At 37.8% G+C, this 27,633-nt stretch overlaps 2 protein-coding genes across 2 annotated transcripts; both read left to right on the top strand.

Moving 5' to 3' along the window:
• The first annotated feature begins 13,068 nt into the window (after nt 1-13,068).
• LOC132605350 (trypsin inhibitor 1-like) lies at nt 13,069-13,960 on the top strand. The gene is made up of 3 exons (XM_060318524.1): nt 13,069-13,202; nt 13,476-13,511; nt 13,628-13,960. The coding sequence occupies exons 1-3, from the start codon at nt 13,157-13,159 to the stop codon at nt 13,828-13,830; spliced, it is 285 nt and encodes a 94-aa protein (XP_060174507.1). The 5' UTR covers nt 13,069-13,156; the 3' UTR covers nt 13,831-13,960.
• Nucleotides 13,961-15,872: 1,912 nt separating this feature from the next.
• Nucleotides 15,873-16,559, top strand: LOC132608216 (uncharacterized). The gene has a single exon (XM_060322278.1). It carries the CDS (start codon nt 15,873-15,875, stop codon nt 16,557-16,559), a length of 687 nt encoding a protein of 228 aa, XP_060178261.1.
• The last annotated feature ends 11,074 nt before the right edge of the window (nt 16,560-27,633 follow it).

Consider the following 27,633-nt stretch of genomic DNA (forward strand, 5'->3'; position numbering starts at 1 on the left):
GATGTGGTGCACAACACACCGATAAACAAGACTCTACTAGACACGGTCTGTAGACAATCCGAGGACGAACCGCTCTGATACCACTTTTGTCACTACCCATCCCCGTAGGCCGTGACTAGTGCCCGAGCTAGGCACCCCTACGCACTCATTTACCAGATTTAGCATACAAATGACTCGTACATAAATGAATATCAGACGTGGCTCCACACCGGTGCCTACAAACATATGTACCGCATAGAAGCCGACAAGACTGTCATACTGTACATAATGTACCAAAGCATACATACACGCGGCCGATAGGGCTGCCATGGCGGATGGGCCGCCCAAACACAATTCACACAACGCGTTCAAACAAAACTGTACATTACCCACGTCTATGTCTACAGACCTCTAATACGGAACAACAGAATCAGATGGCGGGACAGGGCCCCGCCGTACCCTGAATAAACATAAGCATATACATCGGAAGAATATGTACCCAAAATGTCGGCTCCGGAACAAAGGGAGAACACCGAACCGCAGAATGGAAATCCTACGTCAGTGGGTCACCAAAACGTGAGTCTGTACATGCGGGCATGAAACGCAGCCCCCGAAGAAAAGGGGTCAGTACGAAAGATGTACTGAGTATGCAAAGCATGAAGTACAGAAAACGAAGTCATAACCGAAGTACAATGTACAGAAGGTGAGCACAATAACCAGAATACCAAAGTGTTGCATCTGACGTACAAATCATACATAAGAGGTTTCGGAAGACAAATACGGCAATCAGAATGCTAAAATGCTTTGCTTTCTTTTGAAAAACATTTCTGTCTCATACACATAGAAAATCAAACACACAATTGTCGCGGCCAAAAATCCAGTGGTCTCTATCACACATACCGCGGCCAAGTACCCAGCGGTTAACATCCCAAACCCGACATACCGCGGTCAGGAGTCCAGTGGTCAGTGTCACAAATCCGGCATACCGTGGTCAGGAGTCTAGCGGTCAATGTCGCACATACCGCGGTCAGGGGTCCAGCGGTCAATATCACATAGTGCGCACAATAATATAACCGGCTCGGGACTTAGCGAAAGAGGTAATAACAGAATACACGAGCGAAATCGTAAATAACCATATGTATACAAAGCTCTTACCACAACCCAACAGGATAATCATATCAAATAAAGCAATATAGGGAGATATCGAAATTTGTGGGCCCACCTCGGTCAAGTGGAGGTGGCGTACCTAATTTGTGGTCATTAGGCCTTATGGGGTCATGTACGAAAGATTCAAGGCCATCCAATTCCGTTTGGGCAGGTATTAGATGTCTACACAATTGTTTCAGTAAAACATTAAGTATTTAATTCAATTCTATTCAAAGAAAAAGGGCCAAATTCGAGCTCGGGTTTCTAGGAGTAGAGTCGTATCTACGGCTCACGTCGAAGCCTATTGTGTTTAGAACATGCCAAAGAATGAAGGGAAAGACTTTATATACCTTATATGCGTCTTACGCTCACTTAAGCTCAAGTCCCGTTTACTCCAGAATCTACAAATGGTCACCATTACCAAATGTAAATCATAAGCTTTAGTGATTCAATCTTAAGTCATACTTGTCTACAAAAATTTGGGCAGCACCTCCCCTGTTTATATGCCTAGCCCAGAATTACAATTCAGCAACCAACACATCAACAACAATACCAAATATATTAACATCGTTTCCAACACCAACATATGTCGTAAAACAGCCCGCACATTATTTTCCAAATTTTCCCAACCAACCAATTAGCGATATAACTATTTAAAAATTTTATTTCCGCAAAGAGGTCAAAATTAACACTAACAACATCAATAACAACATCCTCCGCATTCTACAAGTTAAATACATTTGTTTTCCTCCAAAATTTTCTTCAAACCCCATTCTACAATTCAACTATACCAACAAACGAATTTATCACGCTATTTTCTTCGTTCTAATCCGTTAAAACTCTAAATAAACTTGTTAACACTAAAAAAGAGCCTTATTCATACCTTAAGTGCACAGCCACCACGTCCACCCTCTTATTTTTAGTTGATTTTTAGCTCAAATCGAAGGCAATGCGACGTAGAACACTTTTCTCTTCATGGGCTTCGGGATTCGGGGCTCCGATTTTGGTCAAAAACTGGTTTTCTCTCTAGGCTCTCCCCTCTCTTTTTCTCTAGCGTTTTCCAGGTCCTCTTGGTCTGAAATGAGGGAGAGAAACCGAATTTTTCTATTAAAAAGCGTGGGTAATGGGCCTGACCCGAATTGGATTCGGGTTGGGCCGGATTTACTATTCAACTCGACCCTCCTGCCTTAAAACGTTCATATCTCCTTATCCCGATGTCACCTATAGGCCCACGACCTACCGTTGGAAATATATTTCAATTATCTACAACTTTTATGTCTGGGCATTTTCCCAAACTCCAAACTTATAATTCCGTCTTTGCCTCTCCAAGTCAGGTCATCAGAAAACGTTTTCTCAAATCGTCCTTTTGGAGGGTTTACACTCATTTTTGGCTTATGGGTCCTTCTTATGACTTTCTCAACTTCAAATGTACTACCGATATATCTATTCATATGTCTTTTATAAGGTCCCGACGTGTGGGCCCAACCTTAACTTACTGTAACGAGGGTTTTTCGTTAAATAACTTCTGAACCAATTCACACCATATTGTCTCCAAATGTCGTATGTGTATATATTCTTAGATTTAGATCACCCAATATTCATCCTTAATCCTTGTTTGACCTAACTCCTTTTCGAGCTCGTATCACGCCGTCTATGATTTTGTAGTGCGACATTTTTCGGGGGTATAACATTGACATATCCGAATGTATAAAATACGAGATATAACACATAGACTAGACAAGTCAGTTATGTCATGTCAGATATTTGGAGTCGTATAGCCATTTTGGCTCACTGATGTTTAAACAAGTACTTTATTAAGTATTATGACTTACTACGTTTTATAAAGGCTCATCATGCATTCACGTTATATTCCGCTTATATTATGTATCATGATGATTCAGCAAGCCATGTGGTTCGCTCGGTCACATGCAGTCAGGCACCGAGTGCCGTGTTACGTCCAGGCCATGGTTCGGGGCGTGACAAAGCTTGGTATCAGAGCCTAGGTTCAAGGATCTTTAGGGAGTTTATGAAACCGTGTCCAGTGGGGTCTCTTTTATATGTGTTAGGGCCCCACACATATAAACAGTTGACCACCAAGACATTCAGGATTGTCTCATTTCTTTCATATTCTAGATCGTGCAGTTAGAGCAGTATTTTTAGGATGGCTTCCTAATTCGTGCGTGTACGTGTTTTCAGAAAATGCCTTGCAAAAGATAATACAAGAATAGAAACACAGCCACCAGCCAAAGGGCTGCCGCGGAAGTAGCTCACGAAGATACTGTTCCGACTCAGGCAACAGCTCCAACCGCCCCTACCGTTACACCTCCTAGTGCTTCAGACAAGGATGTTAGGAGTGCTATCAACATGCTCACCCAGCTGGTTGCAGCTCAGGCCCAACGTCAGGAATCTGGGTCAAGTTCAGGAGGTAATGGAGAGTCTTCTAAGACGAAGGATTTTCTCAGAATGAATCCCCCAATCTTTACGAGGACAAAGAAAGATGAGGACCCTCAGGACTACATTGATGCTCTCCAAAAGATCTTCAGGATTATGACAGTTACAGAAACCGAAGTACCTACTTTTGGAGCTCATCAGCTGCAGAGCATTGCTAACATATGGTATGAATCTTGGGAATTGTCCCGAGATGAGAATGCGTCTGATGCTACATGGGATGAATTTGCTAGTGCATTCCTAGACCACTTTATGCCAGTAGAGGTCAGAGAGGCTAAGGCTGAACAATTCCTGAAGCTCAAACAAAATGGCAGGCCAGTTCAAGATTACTATTTGGAGTTCATTAGCCTGGCTAAGCATGCCCCACACATGTTACCCGATATGAGGGCAAGAGTGAGAAGATTCCTTGGAGGTATTGATTCCCATTTGTATGATGGAGCCAATATTGTTGCACAGAATGGGGCAATGACTATTTCCAAGATGGTTGCTTTTGTACAAGGCAATGAGACAAGACTAAAGGAGGAAGAAACCTTACAAAATGAGAAAGACAAGGAGTTCAACAAGAGGGTCAAGTCTACCGGACAGTTCAGCGGGAACCGAAATAGGAAATTCTTTAAGAACAGGTCAGCAGTACCTGCTCCGTCCACAGCAAGTGCCCCACTTCCTAAGTTCCGCAATGACAAGAAGCAGAATTTCAGGCCATCAAGTTCGTACTCTCAGGCTAGTGGGGGTCAGTCGACTTATACTTATCCGATGTGCGGTAAGTGTAATAAGAGACACTTAGGTGATTGTCATGTGGGTACTGATGCCTGTTTTAGATGTGGTCAGAAGGGCCATTTTCAGAAAGACTGTCCATCAGCCAGACAGGGTACTGGAGGTAATGTGACGCAATCCATAAATTTAGCAGTCCCTCGTAATAATCAGGCCCAGCAGGGGAACAATGCAGCTAGGTCTGGAAACACAAGCGGGGGACGAAACCGTTTGTATGCATTGACAGGCCGTCAGGATACAGAAGCTCGTGCAGATGTTGTTACATGTACTCTAACAGTTTTCACTTTCGACGTATATGCCGTTATTGACCCAAGATCCACCCTATCTTATGTAACCACTTTTGTTGCTAAGAAATTTGATATTGAACCTGAAAAATTGTATGAACCCTTTGAGGTGTCCACCCCAGTTGGGGAATCAGTCATAGTTAGACGTATGTATAGAGGTTGTCCAGTTTTAGTCTATCACCGCAGAACCATAGCTGATTTAGCGGAATTAGAAATGGTAGACTTCGATGTGATCATGGGTATGGATTGGTTAGCTTCATGTTATGCCACAGTATGTTGTAGAACTAAGGTGGTAAGATTCGAGTTTCCTAATGAGCTAGTCATAGAATGGAAAGGTAATTCAGTAGTACCCAGGGGTAGATTCATTTCTTACCTAAAAGCCAGAAAAATGATTTCCAAGGGTTATATCTATCACCTAGTTCGAGTCAAGGATTCAGATGCCCAGACTCAAACTCTCCAGTCCGTACCAGTTGTAAATGAATTTCCAGAGATCTTTCCCGAAGATCTTCCAGGAGTCCCTCCTGACAGGGAGATTGAGTTTGGAATTGATTTACTTCCCGATACTAAGCCGATATCTATTCCACCATACAGAATGGCTCCAGCAGAGTTAAAAGAGTTAAAAGCCCAGTTGAAGGATCTTCTTGACAAGGGGTTTATTAGGCCCAGTGTTTCGCTTTGGGGTGCACCAGTCTTATTTGTCCGAAAGAAGGATAGTTCCTTACGTATGTGTATAGACTACCGTCAGCTGAACAAGGTCACCATTAAGAACATGTACCCTCTTCCTAGAATAGATGATTTATTTGACCAGCTACAGGGCGCCCAATGTTATTCTAAGATTGACCTCAGAACAAGCTATCATCAGTTGAAGGTTAAGGAAGTTGATATTCCGAAGACCGCTTTCAGAACCCGTTATGGCCATTTTGAATTTCTTGTTATGTCATTTGGGTTGACAAATGCGCCAGCTGCTTTCATGGATCTTATGAATAGGGTCTTCAAACCTTATCTCGATTTATTCGTCATTGTCTTCATTGATGATATTTTGGTGTATTCCCGTAACGAGGATGATCATGCAGAACATCTCAGAATAGTGTTGCAAACTCTTAAAGATCGCGAACTTTTTGCAAAATTCTCAAAGTGTGAGTTTTGGCTTAAGTCAGTGGCATTTTTAGGCCATGTGATCTCAGGTGAAGGTGTTAAAGTTGATTCTCAAAAGATTAACGCGGTAAAGAGTTGGCCCAGACCCACCTCAGTTTCTGATATAAGAAGTTTCTTGGGTCTGGCAGGCTATTATCGACGCTTCGTAGAAGGATTTTCTTCTATCTCTGCTCCATTGACTAAGTTGACTCAGAAGAAAGTTAAGTTCCAATGGTCAGACGCTTGTGAACGGAGCTTTGAAGAGTTGAAGAAGAGATTGACTTCTGCTCCAGTTTTGACTTTGCCAGAGGGAACTGAAGGGTTCGTGGTTTATTGTGATGCTTCGGGAGTTGGTCTCGGATGTGTCTTAATGCAGCATGGCAAGGTTGTAGCTTATACATCTCGTCAACTCAAGGTTCACGAAAAGAATTATCCGACTCATGACTTAGAGTTGGCAGCTGTAGTTTTTGCACTTAAGATATGGCTTCATTATTTGTATGGAGTGCACGTTGATATTTTCACAGATCATAAAAGCCTGCAGTATATCTTCAAGCAAAGGGAGCTAAATCTTAGACAGAGGAGATGGCTCGAATTGCTTAAGGATTATGATGTGGATATTCTCTATCATCCGGGGAAAGCGAATGTTGTAGCTGATGTTCTTAGTTGGCATTCCATGGGAAGTTTAGCCCACGTGGACGTGGATAAGAGAGTTTTGACAAAGGAAGTTCACCGTTTGGCCAATTTTGGAGTTTGACTTTTGGACTCCGAGGATGGTGGTGTGGTTGTTCAGAATAGTGTTCTTTCCTCTTTAGTCGTTGAAGTCAAGGAGAAACAATTTAGTGATCCCTATTTATTGCAGCTGAAGGAGGGGATTCACAAGAATAAGACAACGGCTTTTGAACAAGGGGGAGATGATGGTACCTTGAGGTACCAAGGCAGAATATGTGCCCCAGATGTAGATGGACTCAGAGAGCGAATCATGTCAGAAGCTCACAATTCCAGGTATTCCATTCACCCAGGTTCCACTAAGATGTATCATGATCTCAAGGAGATTTACTGGTGCAACGATATGAAGAAGAATGTGGCAGATTTTGTAGCTAAGTGCCAGAATTGTCAGCAGGTGAAAGCCGAACACCAGAGGCCTGGTGGCTTGGCTCAGAATATTGATATTCCTGTCTGGAAATGGGAAATGATCAATATGGATTTTGTATCAGGTTTACCTCGTTCAGCTAGGAGACATGACTCCATTTGGGTGATCGTTGACCGGCTTACTAAGTCAGCACACTTTTTGCCAGTCAAGACCACAGATTCAGCAGAAGATTATGCCAAGCTGTATGTTAATGAGATTGTCAAATTGCATGGGACACCAGTGTCCATTATTTCAGATCGTGGTGCTCAGCTCACAACGAACTTCTAGAAATCCTGTCAAAAGGGATTGGGTACCAAGGTGAACCTCAGCACAACTTTTCATCCACAAACAGATGGCCAGGCAGAGCGTACTATTCAGACTCTAGAGGATATGTTGAGAGCACGTGTCTTGGATTTCAAAGGTAATTGGGATGATCACTTACCACTCATTGAATTTTCTTATAATAACAGTTATCATGCTAGTATTGGGATGGCACCATTTGAAGCTCTGTATGGACGAAGGTGCAGATCACCTATTGGTTGGTTCGAAGTAGGTGAAGCAGAGTTGTTAGGACCAGATTTGATTTATCAGGCTATGGAGAAAGTCAAGTTAATACAGGAGCGTTTGAAAGCAGCTCAGAGTCGCCAGAAGTCTTATACAAATGTGAGACGAAGGGATTTAGAATTTTCAGTTGATGATTGGGTGTTCCTTAAAGTCTCACCCATGAAAGGTGTTATGAGATTTGGCAAGAAAGGGAAGCTAAGTCCCAGATATATTGAACCTTACATAATTCTACGAAAGGTTGGTCTAGTGGCTTATGAACTTGAGTTGCCACAAGACTTAGCTGCTGTACATCCCGTATTTCATGTGTCCATGTTGAGGAAGTGTGTAGGAGACCCATCGTTAGTTGTTTCTACTGATACTATAACAGTTAAGGATGGGTTAACTTATGAGGAGATCCCCGTAGCCATTCTTGATCGTCAAGTTCGCAAGTTGAGAACTAAGGAAGTAGCCTCAGTAAAAGTCTTGTGGAGGAGTCAGAAAGTCGAGGAAGCTACATGAGAAGCCGAGGAGGATATGAAATCCAAGTACCCGCACTTGTTTCAGCCCGCAGAAGAGATTTATGATGAAGCACCCAGATTTTGAGGTATGTAAGCTTTCTTTTCATGTTTTTGGTCTTGTGTGGCCAATTTATAGTGCTATTGTGATGTAGCCCTGTGAGGCAATGATATTATGGGTTGTTGTGATAGGTTGATAGTGTCATATTACAGGGGAAACTCTGGCGAAATTTTTGTAGAATCCCGAATGTTCTCATTCGAGAACAAATGCTCCAAAAAGAGGGGGGGAGAATGTTACACCTTGGAAATTTCCCCGTTAGCGTACCACGAATAGACCCACGAAGGATATGACGTATACGACATGTTGATGAGTAAGAAGTAATATTTAATGATTCTAAATGAGATTTCAAAGACATTGGAGGTAGGAGGCAAAAGCTGTTAAGGAAAGCAAGGTATATGTTGTAGGTCGGGCAAGAATTACGAGTATCGAATTAATGATGGCTTAATGACATTTTGGAGAAGAGTTATAATGTCCCTTATGTATTCATGCCTCACGTTTCACATTCAAGTTCATGTATTCGCTATTCATGTCTCATGCTTCAGTATCCATGTTTCCATGTAATCACACATTCAGTTCTCATGATCCATGATCATGCTCCCACGTAACCATGTCAAGCTCTTATGTTTTATGTCATCTTTCTTCAAGTTCATGTATTCAAGCCATGTCCAGTCATATCCTTAACCATGACCCATCATTCGAGGATGAATGATCCCAAGGGGGAGATATTGTAACACCCCGTACCTTTAACGAAAGTTTTGACCACGATCCTAGACTTAAAAAATCAGATAAAGAATGTGGGAATTGAAATTTTCCTGTTCAGTTGTGATATGGTGGTTTACGCCCATGAACAGTGGTCGTATTTCAATTTACGACCATGAACAGTGCCCGTAAACTGAAACCAAGAATTTCTGAACATTCTGGAATTTGACATTTTGAGGTCATATGGTTAAATACGGACCGTATTTAACTTTACGGCCCGTATTTCAAACCGTTTTTGGAATTTGGGAAAACTTTCTTGATGAAAGTTGTAGATCATTGAAATACCTTTCCAACGGTATCTTACGGGGGTCAAACGGACATCTGTGCAAAGAGTTATGACCATTTTAATGAAGAGATGCAGTGCAGTCCATAGGGCAGAATACGGACCGTATTGCAGTTTACGGCCCGTAAACTGAAATACGGCCAGTATTTTGCTGGACGTAAATTGCAATGTTCCAGAACACTATATATTCGTCCATATCATTTCAACTCATTATTTTTCACTCCCTCAAACCCTAGAACGACCTCCTACTCTCCTCCAACATCAAGAACACCAAGGTAAGTCCATTCTAATTATTCCAACTCAATTCTAACATATATCCTTGTAATCTAAACAAGAAATCATCATTCCTAATCTAGGGTTTTCAAGAAAACCCATCTCAAGATTCAAGAATCAAGATTTAGGAAATCTTCTCCAAAATTCAAGTCTCTAATTCAAGTTTTGGAGCAATTAAGGTATGTAGAACTTCCATCCACATGAGGGAATTTCTATGTTCTTCCCCATGCTTCGTTTCCTTGATATCCATGAAGTTAAAATCTTAGGGCATTAAACCCAACATATTGGTAGCCCGTATTTAAGTATTTATGTACATGAATTTTGTATCTATATTCGTTGTTGTATTCCTAATCTTTCATTACGGTTATTAGGAACCCTAGCTTAATCCATGAATCATGAATTCTTCCTCATGTGTTCTCATCATGTTCATATGAAACTTTATGATTTTATTTTGCAAGTTACAAGCATGTTTTCAAGTCAATTACAAATATATGATTATGAACTATTGTATTACTCATAAATCAAGAACATGTTTACAAGCTATTTCATGAAACCATGTTTATAAGTTATTTCGTGAAATCATGATTACAAGACAAGTACAAGTTAATTCACGAAATTCATGGGCTTCTTAGCCAACTATATTATGTTCATGTTTTTGGGAGTTGCACGAATTACCGAGAAGGCTCAGATAACCTGAAACTATGTAGCCACCATAGGACAAGGATCGCTCCGCCCAGTTAGGACGATACCTTAATTTTTCACTGAATGGGTCCATCAGGTACGTTACCACCTTATACCCTGGCAAGGTATAGGGGCTCTGCTGGTCCGGCGAGGTACCAGACTCCACGTATCCACGTGGTGATATTATGTGTCGGTTTATGAAATGATCTCCCTACTTATCATGTTTTACTCATGTTATATATATATATATATATATATATATATATATATATATATATATATATATATATATATATATATATATATATATGTACTCATGCTCATGCTCATGCTCATGTTCATGTCCAAGTTTTCAGTTTCAGTTCTTATCATGTTATTCCATGTCCCATGTTGTTTCTTTCGGTTGCTTTACATACCAGTACATTCAATGTGCTGACATCCCCTTTTATTGCCCGGGGGCCTGCATTTCACGATTCAGGTACGGATTTACAGGACGACTCTTCTGCTCATTAGGATTTGCACGTACCAGCTTATTGGTGAGCCCCATCTCATTCGGGGTTTAGACATTGTATTTCTTTATTTAGTTTTGCATCTAAAGGTATGCTGGGGGCCTTGTCCCAGTAAGTATGTTTTCCAGTCAGACTCATGATAGAGGTTTCATAGACTAGACAAGTCAGTTATGTCATGTCAGATATTTGGAGTCGTATAGCCATTTTGGCTCACTCATGTTTAAACAAGTACTTTATTAAGTATTATGACTTACTACGTTTTATAAAGGCTCATCATGCATTCACGTTATATTCCGCTTATGTTATGTAGCATGATGATTCAGCAAGCCATGTGGTTCGCTCGGTCACATGCAGTCAGGCACCGAGTGTCGTGTTACGTCCAGGCCATGGTTCGGGGCGTGACAGACATCTTCATGTCTGACCACCTATCATCATAGATTACTATTAATACTTTAGTTCCAAGATTTTTTCTAGTTAATCCTTTTAATCCTATTACTATTAATCTCATATGCATTAAACTTCTTCGAGTATTTTTTTATTTGGCTTACTGCCACTGGATTTATTAAGTTTATAGTTGTAACTTTAGTTCCTATGGCTGATAATTGTTCCTCTCAATAATGTATGTATAATTGTGTTGTACTTGTGAACTTTCCTATATTATATAAAGGCTTTGGATTTAGTAGTCTTAATTGATTTTGTTGAAAAATTTGTATATCTCTATCTATGTCTATTACTTCACTTAACTATTGGTTATCTTCTTTTGGTCTTCTTCTACTTAAAATTCTTGATAGTAGATTATTACCTATTGATCTATTATCTGAAAAACTTACTCTTTGTCTTTCTTGTCTTTCTGGTCCTCCTTCGTTCTCGATCTAATCGAAAAAAGGTCCATTTTTGTGGTTTTCTACTATTTTAACTTTTTCTTTTCGAGGTGTTATTACGGCCTTTTTTAATTGTTCTATTAGTTCGTCTACTTCTTTAGTCCTTGGAGCTTCTATGTTAGTTCTGATTTCTTTATCTCTAATTATTTTATCTAATTTTGTATTAACTTCCAGTAGTAATGAGATTATAGCAATATTCTGTTTTAGTATTATTTGATCTGATTTAGCGGTAGGTATATATTCCTTATAGTCTTGTAGCAAAGGAATGGATTTTTCTGTTAATTTTGAGGCTTCTATATGTGCTAAACTTGGTTCACTCATGAAAGATAGATTTCTTTTAGCTCTTCTATTGTCTTCTTTAATTCTATAATATCACTAGTTAAAACCTCTACCTGTTGTGTTATCTGAGCTACTATTTGGTTTGTCTTTATTTCTATTTCTTTTGGTTTTTTTGTAACATCTTTGACTAGTTTTTCTATTTCGTTTTTTGTAGGTATTTTTCTAAATTAAATTTGTTATTTAAAAACTGAATTTTTCTTTCAAGCTCTAGGTCTTGTGATTTTAAGAAATCAAAATTTTGTTCTAATTTTTCTAGTATTTTCTTTTGTTTTCAATATTGCCCCTTATATATATATATATATATATATATATATATATATATATATATATATATATATATTTCAATATTTTAAAATTTCAAAGAAAGTTCAAAGAACTCAATGGAAAATTTAATGTGGTTTTTATCAAATGTTTAAACAATCCTACTCGGTACTTCCTCACTCCTAGATATCCTCTTATCATGTCTCTGTCCAGTCATGAATCTTGTTACACTGTTCATCTCTTTCTCTTAACATTTGTTCTTAATTACCTTCTTCTTTGTGTGTGTGTATATATATATATATGATTTGCAATTATTACTTGGAAAAATTCATATCTTATGACATTTGTAGCATAGGGGGAATGAGTTGTCTCCGATCCCGTGCTATTTTGGGTTACCATCAAATGTATAATTAATTTTTTGACTTGATAAACATTTTATAGGCTGAAAAATAATGTAAACAAGATAAATAATGATTTTGTAAAACATTCCACAACAACTATAACGATAAGTATTCTCGATCAAAAACTAGTTGAGGCCCTCTATATGAATAATCAATGTCTAATGTATTCCCTTTAAATCAATTCACTATATAATGATTTGGGAATCCATAACACTCTATGAACTCTTTACAGTTTCTACTGACACACATTTCTAAAGAACGGCTCATGGCAAATACTAAAATTAGTATAACCAACCATTCATAATTCAGCCTTAATCTTGACGCACTATTAAAAAATGTGAGTTGCAATTATAAAACCTTCGTCCGTTGAAACTTTCCTATTTCTAAATTCTAATGATGTTCCGATGTGAACGTTAGTCAGAAATTCACCCTCTTTAATAGTGACATTAGTATTATCCATATGGACCATTTGCTTATAGTTTTTTTTTTTTTAATACTAAGTCTAGCTGGAATTAATTTTGCAGAACATTCAACTTCTAAAAAAAAAAATCAGTGAACGTCAACGGGTGCAAAATATCAACAAATACAAAACATAGTCGGTAACTCATCAAGCTTATCTTCAACATTAAATTAGCGGACAATATGATTTGCTTAGATGAACAAGTAGCTCATGTGATTCAGGCACTAACTGCCTATAAATATCCCCATTTAACCAAATGAATCTAACACATCAAAGCCAAGAGGTTTAGATAAAAGACTATGGAGAAGTTAACTCTCGTGGTTGCTTTCTTGCTTCTCGCATCACGTACGTTAGCCCTTATTTCCCTCTCGTTAAATTCCCGCATTTATTTTTATACTTTCACTATTAAAAAAATAAAAAAATAAAAAACTCGACTTTTTGACGGAAATTGACTTGTTGGAAACGTCTTCTTATGGATTCCTGTCGAAAATTACATATTTCAGACGGGTTTCCGACTGAAATGTTCGTCAGAAATTCACGTATTTTTAATAGATTTTTTTTTAACATTTATTTCTATTTATTCAGAAAAAATTAATGTAAATTATTTTATATGGACAGTCTTTGAACCTCTCACGGCGCAGTCCGGTTGCCCAGGTTTGGTTTTAAAAACTATTCATCTCTTGCTTCTTAATTTATTCCTATATATCATTACCTAATTGTTTGAGTGTAATGTTTTTTATATTGTTTCATATATATATAACATATTACAGGAGTGAGAAAAGATACATGGCCGGAACTTCTTGGGGTACCAGCAAAGTTGGCTAGGGAAATAATTCAGAAGGAAAATTCAAGACTAACTAATGTTCCAAGTGTACAAAACGGTTTTCTAGTAACACAAGATTTTAGATGTGATCGAGTTCGTCTTTTTATTAATGTGTTGGATTTTGTTGTACAAATTCCCCGAGTTGGTTAAGGGAAAAAATTTATCCGCATCGAGTGTATACATCTATAGCCCCAAGAAAATAAATTGAAGCCGTATGGTTAATGCTTCATGCTTGTAATCAACTATTTGACACGATAAGTAAGTGTGGCTTTTTATATCATATGATCTTGCCTTTCCTTTCTAAGATGTATCACTGCATCATTTTATTTTAATCGTTCTATTATTTTTGAATTAAAGCATATTTGTTTTTTAGTACTTTTTATTCTCTAGAGGACATATACTACACACTTACAGAGGATATCTTTTATCTGTTAATTAGAATATATTTTGATTTTTGATACAACTCACAAAAATAGATCGAACTGATCGACCCCAAATTTAAATGTACGTGTGTAGACGAAAAGTGTCTGTAATTCTACAATTAGAGAAGTTTTTTAAAAAAAAAAAAAAAAATTAAAGGAAGGACTTCCCTATTATATAGTTAAAACATGTTTAAAGTTCGAGATCATATGGAAAGTAGTTCGGCAAAATTAGTGTTGCAAGTCTATTTATAAAAGATATCCACTGAATGCCCGATTTCTATTTCGGTTGTAGGACAAAGTCTTCTTTGGACCAAGAGCATTCTCATAATCATGAATCAAATATTCATTGCGATGCACATAATATCCACTGAGGCCTCATTTGTTTTCACTTAATGGAGATCTCAATCTGAATCATTCAGATTTCAGCCCATTAAATGCGTTTATTTTAATTAAAATTTTATCACTTATTGGGTCTTAACATGTCTGATTCGATCAGATCTGTGAAAGAGACTTAACTCTTAAAGCTATTCAGATGTGGCTCCTAAGTGCACTTCCTTTCTTTGTCCAAGTATCAATAGGTTATTCAGGTATTTTGTTTATCTAATTTGTGAAAGTCACAATATTTTTACTGCTTGCTTGATTCGCTAAAGTGCTATTCTTTTTTTTAATTTTATAAATAAATATTTTCAAATATTTGTTTGAAACCCTATACTCCATTATCCAATTATTAGTTCGTTATTGTTACTCTTTTTACTCATAATTTGCATTAGCGATGAGTGCATACTAAAAAGATTAGCTTTATTATTACTTTAATCCCACAAGTAGCCATATTGTCCACTACTTTCTGTAGTTATCGTGTAATCTACTTAATATTCTCTAAGTTATATTATGAGATATAATTGTTTGAAATTTATATATTCAAATATTTTTCTTATCAAATAATAATTTTACTTTGTTTATATTAATTTTTTTCTAATAATTTTTAAATGTAATGTATAATTGATATTTTATTTGAATTTTATATATATTCATGTTATGTACAAATAATTTATACCATTCAGATGCTTAAAAAATCAAATAGTCATATTCACTCAGTGTTTAGATCTATAGACAGCAACTTAATATTCAGATGTATATTCAAATTCAGACATTTTAATCTTAATAAAAACAAATGCAGCCTAACATTATCAATCACAAATTAAAGACGCTACAATCAAACCCAATATTCAATATATAAACCGCCGATGCAAGACTCGCAAAATCGATTCTACAATCCTAAAGATTAACTTGTAACTAGAGCATAACTTTAGGAATGTGTTCCAAACATCAGAATGGAAGCTGATGGAACTCAAAATGTTAAGGTATGCAAAATTAACAATGTATCATATTTAATAAGGGTAACTTAATGAAGTATGTTGTAAATAATGTGGATGTCCATAACTTTAGGAGTTAATTCACTATTATGTGCACCATTATGTGTAGTTATACCATACCTCCACTACTCCCTAATTCATCTCCCACAACCACATATTCTTCCCACCTTCTCAAGGGGTTAATGTCATATTCAAGACAATCTTGTAACCCCCTCTCTATGAAGTAGATAGAGGTATGATATGTGATGTACTACACACTTGAAAGAAAAGAAGAAAGTCATCTTTACATTATTTTATTCTATATTGTTCTCTTGTTTTAATATTTTATGTTGTTACTTTGAGCTTGCTTTACAACACGTTATCAGCACGACGCTCAAAGATTAAAGTTTTGATCATCATGTCGAATTTGTCGAAGCTTGAGTTTGTGGCACTTGATATCTCTGGAAAGAATTACCTATCATGGGTACTCGATGCTGAAATTCACCTAGACGCCAGAGGTCTTGGTGCCACGATTACCCAGGATAATACAGAATCGAGTCAGGACAAAGCGAAGGCAATGATTTTCCTTCGTCATCATCTGGATGAAGGATTGAATGTTGAATACCTGACAGTGAAAGATCCACTTGAATTGTGGACTGGTTTAAAGGAAAGGTATGACCACATTAAGATAACTGTATTGCCCAGGGCTCGTTATAAGTGGATTCACTTACGGTTACAGGATTTTAAAACTGTATGTGATTATAACTCTGTTGTTTATAGAATTACTTCCCAATTGAAATTATGTGAGGATAATATAACTGACGAGGATATGTTGGAAAAGACTCTTACGACTTTTCATACCTCCAATATGGTATTACAACAGCAGTACCATGAAAGGGGTTTTAAAAAGCATGTCGATTTGATCTCATGTCTTCTTGTGGCTGAGCAGCATAATACCCTTTTATTGAAAAATCATGAAACTCGTCCCACTGGAACTGCTCCATTCCCAGAAGTGAATGTGGTAGCAACACATGGCCCAGTCGAAAGAAGACAAAATAATCAGGGCCATAATTATGAACGTGGGCATTGCAGGGGCAAGGGATGATATAATAATCGTCGTGATGGTGGTCACCATAAAAGGGAGAACAATATGGGTTATCAAAGCAATCCTTCAAGGAACAACTGTCATCGTTGTGGTTTGAAAGGTCACTGGAAAAATGAATGTCGGGCGCCTAAACATTTTGCCAGGATTTATCAAAATTCCTTCAAAAGAAAGGCAAATAGAGGTGGTGCCTCTTCTGCTAATGCCCGGGTGGAGTCACACATGACTTTAAAAAATGACGATGAGGCAGGGCCTTCACGAAAATATGATGATAATGTTGAAGCTAATTTGGCTTTGAAAGATGATGATTTTGATGGGCTTGATGATATTACTCATTTGGAAGTTGAAGACTTCTTTGGAGATCAAAATTGAGATTTGATTGTTTCACCGGGGAATGTGTTATGTTGTTATTTTTATTTATGTGTTTTAAGTTGTCCTTATGTTGTTTCATTTTCGAGAAGTACTTAAGTTCTCTATGTTGTTTTATTTTCAAGGATTAGCACTTAAGTTTTCTGTTGTTAGTTTCGTATTTCTTACGATGTATTTTTATTTTTATGAAGATAAATAAAATTCTCCAGTCTTCAATAGGATCCAAGATGAGTAATGGAGATATGTGCCTTTTGGATAGTGCTACAACTCACACTGTATTAAGAGAAAAGAAATATTTCTCCCATTTGGTTATGAAAAAGGCTTGTGTTAATACAATATCTGGTAGTACAAAATTAATTGAGGGCTCTAGAAAAGCGACCTTATTACTACATGGAGGAACAATATTGGCCATTAGTAATGCACTATATTGCAGCGAATCTCGAAGAAACTTATTAAGTTTCAAGGTTATTCGCCAGAATCAGTGGCGGAGCTAGGAATTTTGTTAAGGGTGTTCGAATTCGTATAATCTATTTATTAAGGGTGTTCAATATGTAATATATCTCTGTAATATATAATAATTTACATGTCTACACGGTATAATTTTTCGGTGAAGGGTGTTCGGTTGAACACCCTTGCCGGGCTGTGGCTCCGCCACTGGCCATAATGGCTATCATGTTGAGACTGCCAATGAAGGAAAGGTTGAGTACCTTTATATTATTACAATGAAAGCTGGGGAAAAGTTTGTGCATGAAAAATTACCCGTACTTTCTTCCGGGTTGTACTATACAAGTATTGGTGCAGTTGAAACACATGTTGTAGTAAATAAAAGGTTTAATGGTTCTAATGATTTTATCATTTGGCATGACCGGTTGGGCCATCCCGGTTCTAGTATGATGCGCAAAATAATTAAGAATTCACATGGGCATACTTTGAAGAACCAAAAGATTCTTCAATTTAAGGAATTCTCTTGTGCTGCTTGTTCTCAAGGAAAATTGATTATTAAACCATCAGCAACTAAGGTTGGGATTGAATCCCCCGCATTTCTGGAACGTATACAAGGTGATATATGTGGGCTAACTCACCCTTGATGTGGACCATTTAAAAATTATATGGTCTTGATTGATGCATCTACAAGATGGTCACATGTGTGCTTATTATCAACTCGCAATATGGCTTTTGCGAGATTGTTAGCTCAAATAATAAGGTTAAGAGCACAATTTCCAGATAATGAGATAAAGAAAATTCGTCTTGATAATGCTAGTGAGTTTACATCTCAGGCCTTTAATGATTATTGTACGGCCACGGGAATAACAGTTGAACATTCGGTTGCTCATGTTCATACTCAAAATGGTCTGGCAGAATCAATGATTAAACGCCTACAATTGATAGCTAGACCATTGCTAATGAGGACAAAACTTCTTGTTTCGGTATGGGGACATGCTATTTTGCATGCAGCGGCCCTTGTGCGTATAAGGCCAACCAGTTATCATGAATTCTCCCCATTACAATTGGCTTTTGGTCAGGAGCCAAATATTTCCCATCTTTGAATTTTTGGATGTGCGGTATATGTTCCAATTGCTCCACCACAACGCACAAAGATGGGTCCCCAAAGAAGGTTGGGGATATATATTGGGTATGAATTTCCTTCAATTTTAAAATATTTAGAACCGATGACTGGAGATTTATTTACAGCAAGATTTGCTGATTGTCATTTTGATGAATCGGTATACCCAACATTAGGGTGAGAACATAAGCAGTTGGAAAAGGAGATAGATTGGAATGCATTATCACTGTCTCATTTAGATCCTCGAACAAATCAATGTGAGCAAGAGGTTCAAAAGATGATTTATTTGCAAAATGTCGCAAATCAACTGCCAGATGCATTTACTAATCTTCCAAGAGTTACTAAATCTCATATTCCAGCTGCAAATACTCCAGTTCGAGTTGATGTCCCGGTATGACAAACGGTTAATGCAAATGAGTCCAGGCCACGTCTAAAACGTGGTAGACCAATCGGTTCCAAGGATAAAAATCCTTGAAAAAGAAAAGAAATAAATGATCAAGATGATTATCATGTGAGGGAAATTGCTCAAGAAGAGGCCCGAGACATAATAAATGATAGCCCACAGAGAAGGTCCAGATACTTCAAAATAATGATAGTGAAGAGATCTCGATAAGTTATGTCTCGACGGGGAAAAGGTGGAACCGAAATGATATTGTGGTCGACAATACTTTTGCATATAATGTTGATGTTGAGATAATGCAACAAGATGAGGATCTTGAGCCAAAATTTGATGATGAATATAGACAGAGAAATGATTGGCCAAAATAGAAGGACGCAATTCAAGCAGAATTGACTTCACTTGAAAAACGTGAAGTTTTCAGACCAATAGTCCGAACACCTGAAGATGTCAAGCCAGTGGGGTACAAATGGGTGTTTGTGCGAAAACGAAATAAGAAAGGTGAAGTCGTAAGATATAAAGCACTATTTGTGGCACAAGGATTTTCGCAAAGGCCTGGCATTGATTATGTGGAGACATATTCTCCTGTGGTGGATGTAATTACCTTCAAGTATCTAATAAATCTGGCAGTTTGTGAAAAGCTTGATATGCAACTGATGGATATTGTCACAGCCTATTTATATGGCTCATTGGGCCACGATATTTTTATGAAAATCCCTGAAAGGATTCAAAGTTCCTGAAGCATACAAAAGTTCGCAAGAAACCTGTTCAATAAAACTTCAGAAATCTTTATATGGATTGAAACAATCAGGACGGATGTGGTACAATCGTCTTAGTGAATATTTGCTAAAGGAAGGATATAAAAATGATCCTATTTGTCCTTGTGTTTTTATAAGAAGGTGTGGGTCTGAATTTGTCATAATAACTGTGTATGTTGATGACTTGAATATCATTGGCACTCCTAAAGAGCTTTCAAAAGCTATAGAGTGTTTGAAGAAAGAATTTGAAATGAAAGATCTAGGTAAGACAAAATTTTGTCTTGGCCTACAAATTGAGCATTTGACAAATGGAATATTTGTCCATCAATCAACATACACTGAAAAGGTTTTAAAGCGTTTTTACATGGATAAATCACATCCGTTGAGTACCTCGATGGTTGTGAGATCGCTTGACATAAATAAAGATTCATTTCGACCTAAGGAAAATGATGAAGAGCTCATTGGAGATAAAACTCCATATCTCAGTGCAATTGGGGCATTGAAGTATCTAGCCAATAATACCCGACTAGATATATGTTTTGTAGTGAGTTTATTGGCAAGATTCAGCTCCTCCCCAACAAAAAGATATTGGAATGGTGTTAAGCATATATTCAGATATCTTCAAGGAATAATTGATCTGAGATTATTTTATTCTTATGAATCCAAGTCAGATATGATCGGTTATGCAGATACAGGTATTTGTCTGACCCACATAAAGCCCGATCTCAAACAGGCTATTTATTTACATATGGAGGTACAGCTATATCATGGCTTTCAATGAAACAAACAATAGCTGCCACTTCTTCAAATCATGCGGAGATAATAGCCATTCATGAAGCTAGTCGAGAGTGTGTTTGGTTGAGATCAATGACTCAACATATTCTGAAAATGTGTGGTTTTCTTTTGAAAAGGGATATTCCAACTATATTGTACGAAAATAATGCTGCATGTAATGCTCAACTGAAGGGAGGATACATTAAAGGAGACAGAACAAAAGATATTTCACCAAAGTTCTTTTTTACTCATGATCTTGAAAAGAAAGGTGAGATAGATATTCAACAAATTCGCTCGATCGATAATTTGGCGGATCTGTTCACTAAAGCATTACCAACCTCGACATTTGAGAAGCTGATGTACAAGATTGGAATGCGTCGTCTTCGAGAACTAAAGTGATCTTTTCATCAAGGGGAGAAAATACGCGCTGCACTCTTTTTTCCTTGGACAAGGTTTTGTCCCATTGGGTTATCCTGACAAGGTTTTTAATGAGGCAGCAAATAATGCGTAACGAGGCACATTATCGGACATCCAAGGGGGATTGTTGTAAATATCATAATGTGGATGTCCATAACTTCTAGGAGTTAATTCACTATTATGTGCACCATTATGTGTAGTTATACCACACCTCCACTACTCCCTAATTCATCTCCCACAACCACATATTTTTCCCACCTTCTCAAGGGGTTAATGTCATATTCAAGACAATCTTGTAACCCCCTCTCTATGGAGTAGTATAAATAGAGGTACGATATGTGATGTACTACACACTTGAAAGAAAAGAAGAAAGTCATTTTTACTGTTATATCCCGTATTTTGCACATTCGGATATTTTGAGATAATTGCGACAAGTTAAAGACAAGGCTATATTTTGATCTTGTTGGGTATATAAGTTGGTTATAAAAAAAAATTGATGCGGAAATATGAAGAAAGGCTAAGGGAAAATTTGAAATTTGGAAAATAAATCTTCATGAAGTGCAAAACCAAAAAAAAAAAAAATGGGCTTGATAAAAAATGGGCCAAGTGGCCGGCTATGTGGGATGGGCCTTGGCCCATATGGGAGCTTAATATTAATACCCAAAAGATGACTAAGTCATCATATTATCACCTCCACTTAGAAGGCTCAAGAAATTTGGAGAAGGAGAAAAATAAGGGGCCATATTCGGCCATAGCAAGAAAAATTGGAGCCTCCAAATTTGATCCAAAAAAAATATTTTCTTCTAGTATTCCCACTAATTCAAAGGTCCTCTTTAACGTGGTATAATTGTTGGGGCAAGAAAACCTCTCTTTGTTGCAAGTCCATAATTCTAGCCAAGTAAGAAGACAAGTGGAAAAGGTAAGGTTTAATCCTCTTTTTATATGTTATGGATGGTTGTGTATGTTGTTGTCTATGGAAATGAAGGAAATTCATGAAATTTGGTGTGTTGGTGTTTGGCCGTGTATATGCCATGTGTGGCCGTGTATGTGTTGATTGTGTAGACATGATGAATTGATTTTATTTAGTATTTTGATTATAGTGTTGTGGATTCTATGATGTAAAATGAGGATTTAATGGTTGGAGATGAAGTTGTAATCGTTTGCGGATTATGGAAGAAGTTAATGTGATATTAGTATGGTTCCTTATAATTATAAGAATAGAGTTGCTAATGTGTAGGTTGTAAATATAATTCATGTATTTGAAAGTGAGGCATGTGTTTGGAAGATTGTAAGTTGGGTTGTTGTAATTGAATTCGAAAGAAGGAAATGTGTTGTTATTGTTCTTGTTGAATTTGGAAGGTTTCGAGTGAATTGCTTAAAGTGTTCTTGAATCATGTACGAAGGATTTCGGATTGACATTTGAATGTGGAATCATTGGTGTTAGCTTGAATATATGCGATTAAATTGAATATAAATGAAATGCCATTGACTTGTGTGACAAGAGTTGTTAATGTTAGAATATATTTTGGGATTGATCGATGAAGTTGTTAGTATGATTGTTGGCAATGTTATTGATAATTTGGCCGAGTTGAATTCTCGGATTCTTGAATGTTGATAAATTGGCCGAGTTAGATTCTCGGGGATGGTGCAGTTACAGGGGAAATGCTGCCGAAATTTCGGCAGGTTATAAGTGAACTCATTTGAAGAATTAAGACAAGCACATGATAATGAGCCTAATGATCGTGTCAATCTTCTTGAATGTAGACTAGCGATAGCGAGCTTGGACAATTAAGCGTAGCTAATTGGACGTGGGACAGTTATGTAAGGCTTACCCTTTCTTTCTTTTGGCATGATCTTTATGAAATAAGCAGATGACGTATATGTATGGCTTCAAAAAGATTCCTATTCTTAGAGCCACTAGGATGACAGACGTTCTTGACTTCCATAAGCTGTTTCATATGATTCTGATACGTATCTATGATGTCCGAAGATCTATTTGATATGTTTCCGAATGGCAATCGAAAGATAAGTGGTATGACTAATGTCTTGATTTTCGAATGCTAGTACGTTTGATTATTCCATTGAGTCTTTGATACATTTTGATACGTACATATGGTTCCAAAAGCTCTATCTGATTTGATCCATAACGATATCCGAAAGGTTTCTAATATGATTGTTGCTTTGATTTTCCAAAAATGGCTTCTCAAAACGTTCGTAGAAGGTTCTATACTTCAAACGTTCATAACTTTCTTATACTAAACGAGATTGACCCGAAACTTGTTTCTGAGCCTTCAGGTGTCGGTAAGTATACTTATCTATCGAGTCTTGATTTATATGCATATGGTTTCTCACTATTCTGCTCGTGCATGTGTTATTTCCTCTTTCGCCGAGTCCCGGGCCGGTATATATCGTGCGCATGGTTCGTCGGGTCCCTTGCTTGAGGGTCGGGTGCCATATATGTATTCTGGAGTATGATGTGTTACGGTGTTATGATGTGTTCATGGTTCGCCGAACCATATATGTGTATATGTATATTTTGATCTTATGATGTGATATTATGATGTGTGACGGAGATTACGGAGCAAACCTTCTGGAGTATGATGTGTGTGGCGCCAAAGGCAGGGTGGCGCCACGTTCCCCGGGTCCCGCAAGGGGCCGGATACCGTTCCTGGCATGCATGATTCGTGTTTCCAGTAAGTTGTTTTTATTATTCTGCATATCGTTTGTATTGTCTGTACTATCCTTCTGCACGTTCCGCAGCAAAATAATATGTTATATATGGATCGGGCTGTACGTTCCTCGGCACTAATATGTTATATATGGATCGGGCCGTACGTTCCTCGGCACTAATATGTTATATATGGATCGGGTCGTACGTTCCTCGGCACTAATATGTTATATATGGATCGGGTCGTACGTTCCTCGGCACTATTATGTTACATATGAATCAGTTGTATGTATCTGTATATGATGACATACGATGTTGGCACGCATGGTCTGTGTTTGGAAAGTAAGCATTTTGGCACTCTGGATGATCTACCTATTTTTCTGTACTTCTCTTGACATATGGCATCGGTATACACGATTTGCATTCTGAAAAATAAACATTTTGGTATTCTGAAAATGTACTTACTTTTGTACTGCTTGTTTCGATTATGGTTCTGTTTTCTGTATTCCATGCCTTACATACTCAGTACATTTTCCGTACTGACCCCTCTATCTTCGGGGGCTGCGTTTCATGTCGCGCAGCTACAGCCAGATGAGTAGAAGCCATTATAGAGGATGTTCCAGCGGCGTTGGCAAGCTCCATTTGCTCCTGGAGTGTTGCCGAGTCAGAGTATATGTGCTATGATTTCTGATTAGTGTTAGAGACTTTGCAGACAGAGTCGTGGGTATAGAATGTCAGTTTTGTGAGCGGCTCCATCAGCCGATATGTCATTTTGTGTTATGTGATAAATTCTACATGATTTCAGATTTTGTTTGATTTGGGAATAACGATGAAAAAGAACATTTCTGAAAGTTGTACTATGTATTTCATCTTTATTTGTTTTAAAAGTCTAAGAAGTTTATGTGTGCACTAAGGGTCCGAGGGTTCGCTTGGCCCAAAGTAAGGGTTGGGTGCCCATCACACCCTAGGGAAATTAGAGTGTGACAAAGTGGTATCAGAGCAGGTTGTCCTAGGGGTTGTCTGCAAAGTCGTGTCCAGTAGAGTCCTGTTTATGGTGTGAAGCCGGCCATATTTATAAACAGGAGGCTACGGGGCATCTACGGATTGTTGACCTTCTTTCTGTCTTAGATCGTGCGATAGAGCCAAGTAATAGGAAAATGAAATTTCTTATATAAGCCTTACATACGACGGAAGGAGGGAAGTGATGATATGGAAAGTTATAGAAGTAATGCCTTGATATATTCTGTTCTTTTACCTGAAACTGGAAGCTCTGGATGGCTGGAATGTGACATATAGCCGTATGTTCTATGAGGTATTGTCGGTATTTGCTGCGAGCAGATTTTGAATAGTGAGAATTGTAAAAGAGATTCTGCCAGAATTGTTCAAAATTAGATCATTTAGATGGGTACGCCCAACAGGAGGAAACGTGGAAAGGAAATATTATAAATAGACAATAAGTGGGATGTGATGTTTTAGAGGAGCTACGGATTTGGGCACGGCGTGAAAGATAATTGTGTGAAAGACGATTAGCAGTCCAGAGGATTAAGATGGATAGCGTTCGAGGTTTAGTTAGAGCAAAGTCTGTTGAAGGATTCAGAGAAAGTCGACAATTAGTTTTGCTATAAATTATTATACAAGAATGGTAAGTGGGAATCCGAACAGACTGATATCCGAATACTTACAAGTAATGGCGACGAAGGCATATTTGTTACCATCGGGAATCTAGGAATCTAAGACGAAGAGTAGTACACATATAAGTGAAAAGTGAATATTGAGGATCGAAAAGGGTAAAATAGTAATTGTAAAGGAGAAAGACGTGTTACGAAAATGTCTCGAAATTCGTAAGACCTCGACTTGCTCCAGATCATGTAATGAAGGTCATGCGAGGAAGTGGACGCGATTATATCAGCATTAAGGCATCAGATTTCATCAAAGTTTCGAGGTTAAGCGTGCTGAGGTGAGAGAAATTTTAAGATGGGTGACCCCTGGGAAGTGAACTAAAAGTTCTATAAATTGAGACATAAGAGACAAATGAAAAGCTAGAGTGGCCTAAGAGAAACCGGAGTACATGGAATGGCTGGAGACCATAAGAGGTCGCGTAGGACGAGACAGGCTAGATTGGAGAAGAGACAGAAAGTGCGCCACAACTCTGGAGTTAAGATAGGCTTGAATAGCGTTTGGAAGTATTTTGTGAATTAGTTGATAGTAATTATATATATATATATATATATATATATATATATATATATATATGAATGCGTATGATATTTTATATGTGATTGTATCGGTGGACATGTGAGTTCCAGCAACCGGCGCTACGGTAAAGAAGGCATTACTCAAGTAATGGTACCGAAGCTCAAGTGACAACAAAAATAAATGGTGCAAGTGTTATAAGGTAAGTTGCTATTATTTCCACTACAGGTTAAGATTGGGAAAGTTCTAATACAACGATATTTGGAAAAGAAAGAAAGTGAGTAAATGGAAGGCAAAGAGACCAAAATGTCGGAAGAAGGTGAGTGGTAAGAAACCTCAGTGAGTGAAGCTCCCGAGAGAAATTACCGGCAAAGCACGAGACTATTTGGGTAAGAACTCAAAATAGGCATGTGAAAAGGATAAAGTGTGGTAATATAGAATAAAAGAGGAATGTGTGAGGCTCGAGAACCGATTCCAATAAGTAGGGCTAAAGGAATAGTGACTATGACGAGGGATGTGAAGCAAGAAAAGAATGATTAAGCCTTGCGACGATGCTAGGAGGTTTAGGTCCTTGAAAGGTATATAGAGGAATAAAATGTGCAGCTATATTAATGTGGTTTCCTCGGACATGGAAATGCTTTCCTGAAAGGATGACTTGGGAATAAGACGGATTTGCGCATTTAAGGTAAAAATTTCACGAATTTCAGAGCCGATGCCACAAATGGCAAAAAAAGAAAAGTGTCTGAGGAGGAAGGAACCTAGGGAAGGTTAACGATGAAAGTAGGAAAAGTATACTAATGGGTCGACATTGTTGATTGGGAGATTAATGGTGTGGAGCGAAAATTCATGTGAGGTCTGGAAGATTTGATCTCAAAGGAAATGGAATGCAATCCAAGGGACGTGCATGGGAGACCGCTCGGTCACAGCATCATAAACATGGTTAAAGGTTCGATGAGCGAGGATAGAGGGAATGTAATCTGTAAGGATTTTATGCTAAGGTCAAGTAGCAGGACGCTCGAGACAATATGGATGCACTGTCCCAACACAAGCGCGTAGTTAAGAAGCACTACAAGTAAGTAAGCTAAATGGGTGAAAAGAATTAATAGTGGATAGGAAGATATGGGAATGTTGACAAGAATGATAATGTATACAGAAAATGAAAAGGAAAGCTTATGGTAAGAAGTTTGATATGTTGTGCACAGAGTTGGAAAGAAAGACGAGGAGTAAGGTATAAACGAAGACTTCACAAAAGGACTGTTGGTATATAAGGAGCCCCCTTATAAAGGGGGGAGAGCATATTATATTAGCCTTAAAAGGGAATCGCAACAATTTAAAACTTCAAAGAAGGAAATTTAATAGCTCGAGGCCAGAGTTCAAAACATATCAGCATACCAAGAGAATACATAAAAGAAGTAAAAATGAATTGACAATGAGTTTACCATGAGGCCGGCATGAAGGGAAAGGATGGAAGACGCCTTAAGAGAATGCTTCATGCCAACATGAATTATGATATGTTCAGAACATGATTTGAATCCCTCATATCGGGCAAATTTGCGCCGTACCTAAGTACGCAGCGACATGTTTTAAAGAGTGATAAAAAGAGCAAGAAAGGGCTACAATCTAAGTTCATAAAGGATAATGGAGAGAATGATAAGACTCAAGGGATATTTCGGACAACAACGACTATTAAACAAAATACCAACGATTGGTAGTTTGGAAATTTTTGAAGGAAAGAAAGGACGCAGTGCCTATGAGTGAAATAAAAGAGTTCATCGGATACTAGAAAATAATTCATGGACCATTAATTATACAGAGCATGAGAATATACGCTATGAACTTATATGAATCATCGATGTGAAGCGATGCTCGATCATATTTGTAAGGAATCCCCACCGGAGAGCCAACAAGAAATAACGAAGGACGAAGTGAGCGCCAAT

Source organism: Lycium barbarum, chromosome 8, assembly GCF_019175385.1.
Source record: "Lycium barbarum isolate Lr01 chromosome 8, ASM1917538v2, whole genome shotgun sequence".
In the NCBI taxonomy this organism is placed as follows: Eukaryota; Viridiplantae; Streptophyta; class Magnoliopsida; order Solanales; family Solanaceae; genus Lycium; species Lycium barbarum.

What these genes read in the sequence shown, in the direction of transcription:
- LOC132605350 (XM_060318524.1), top strand. Translation starts at nt 13,157, where the DNA reads ATGGAGAAGTTAACTCTCGTGGTTGCTTTCTTGCTTCTCGCATCAC. An exon ending in TTTCTTGCTTCTCGCATCAC is followed by an intron (nt 13,203 to 13,475) that starts GTACGTTAGCCC and finishes TTATATGGACAG; the next exon opens with TCTTTGAACCTCTCACGGCG. An exon ending in GGCGCAGTCCGGTTGCCCAG is followed by an intron (nt 13,512 to 13,627) that starts GTTTGGTTTTAA and finishes AACATATTACAG; the next exon opens with GAGTGAGAAAAGATACATGG.
- LOC132608216 (XM_060322278.1), top strand. Translation starts at nt 15,873, where the DNA reads ATGTCGAATTTGTCGAAGCTTGAGTTTGTGGCACTTGATATCTCTGGA.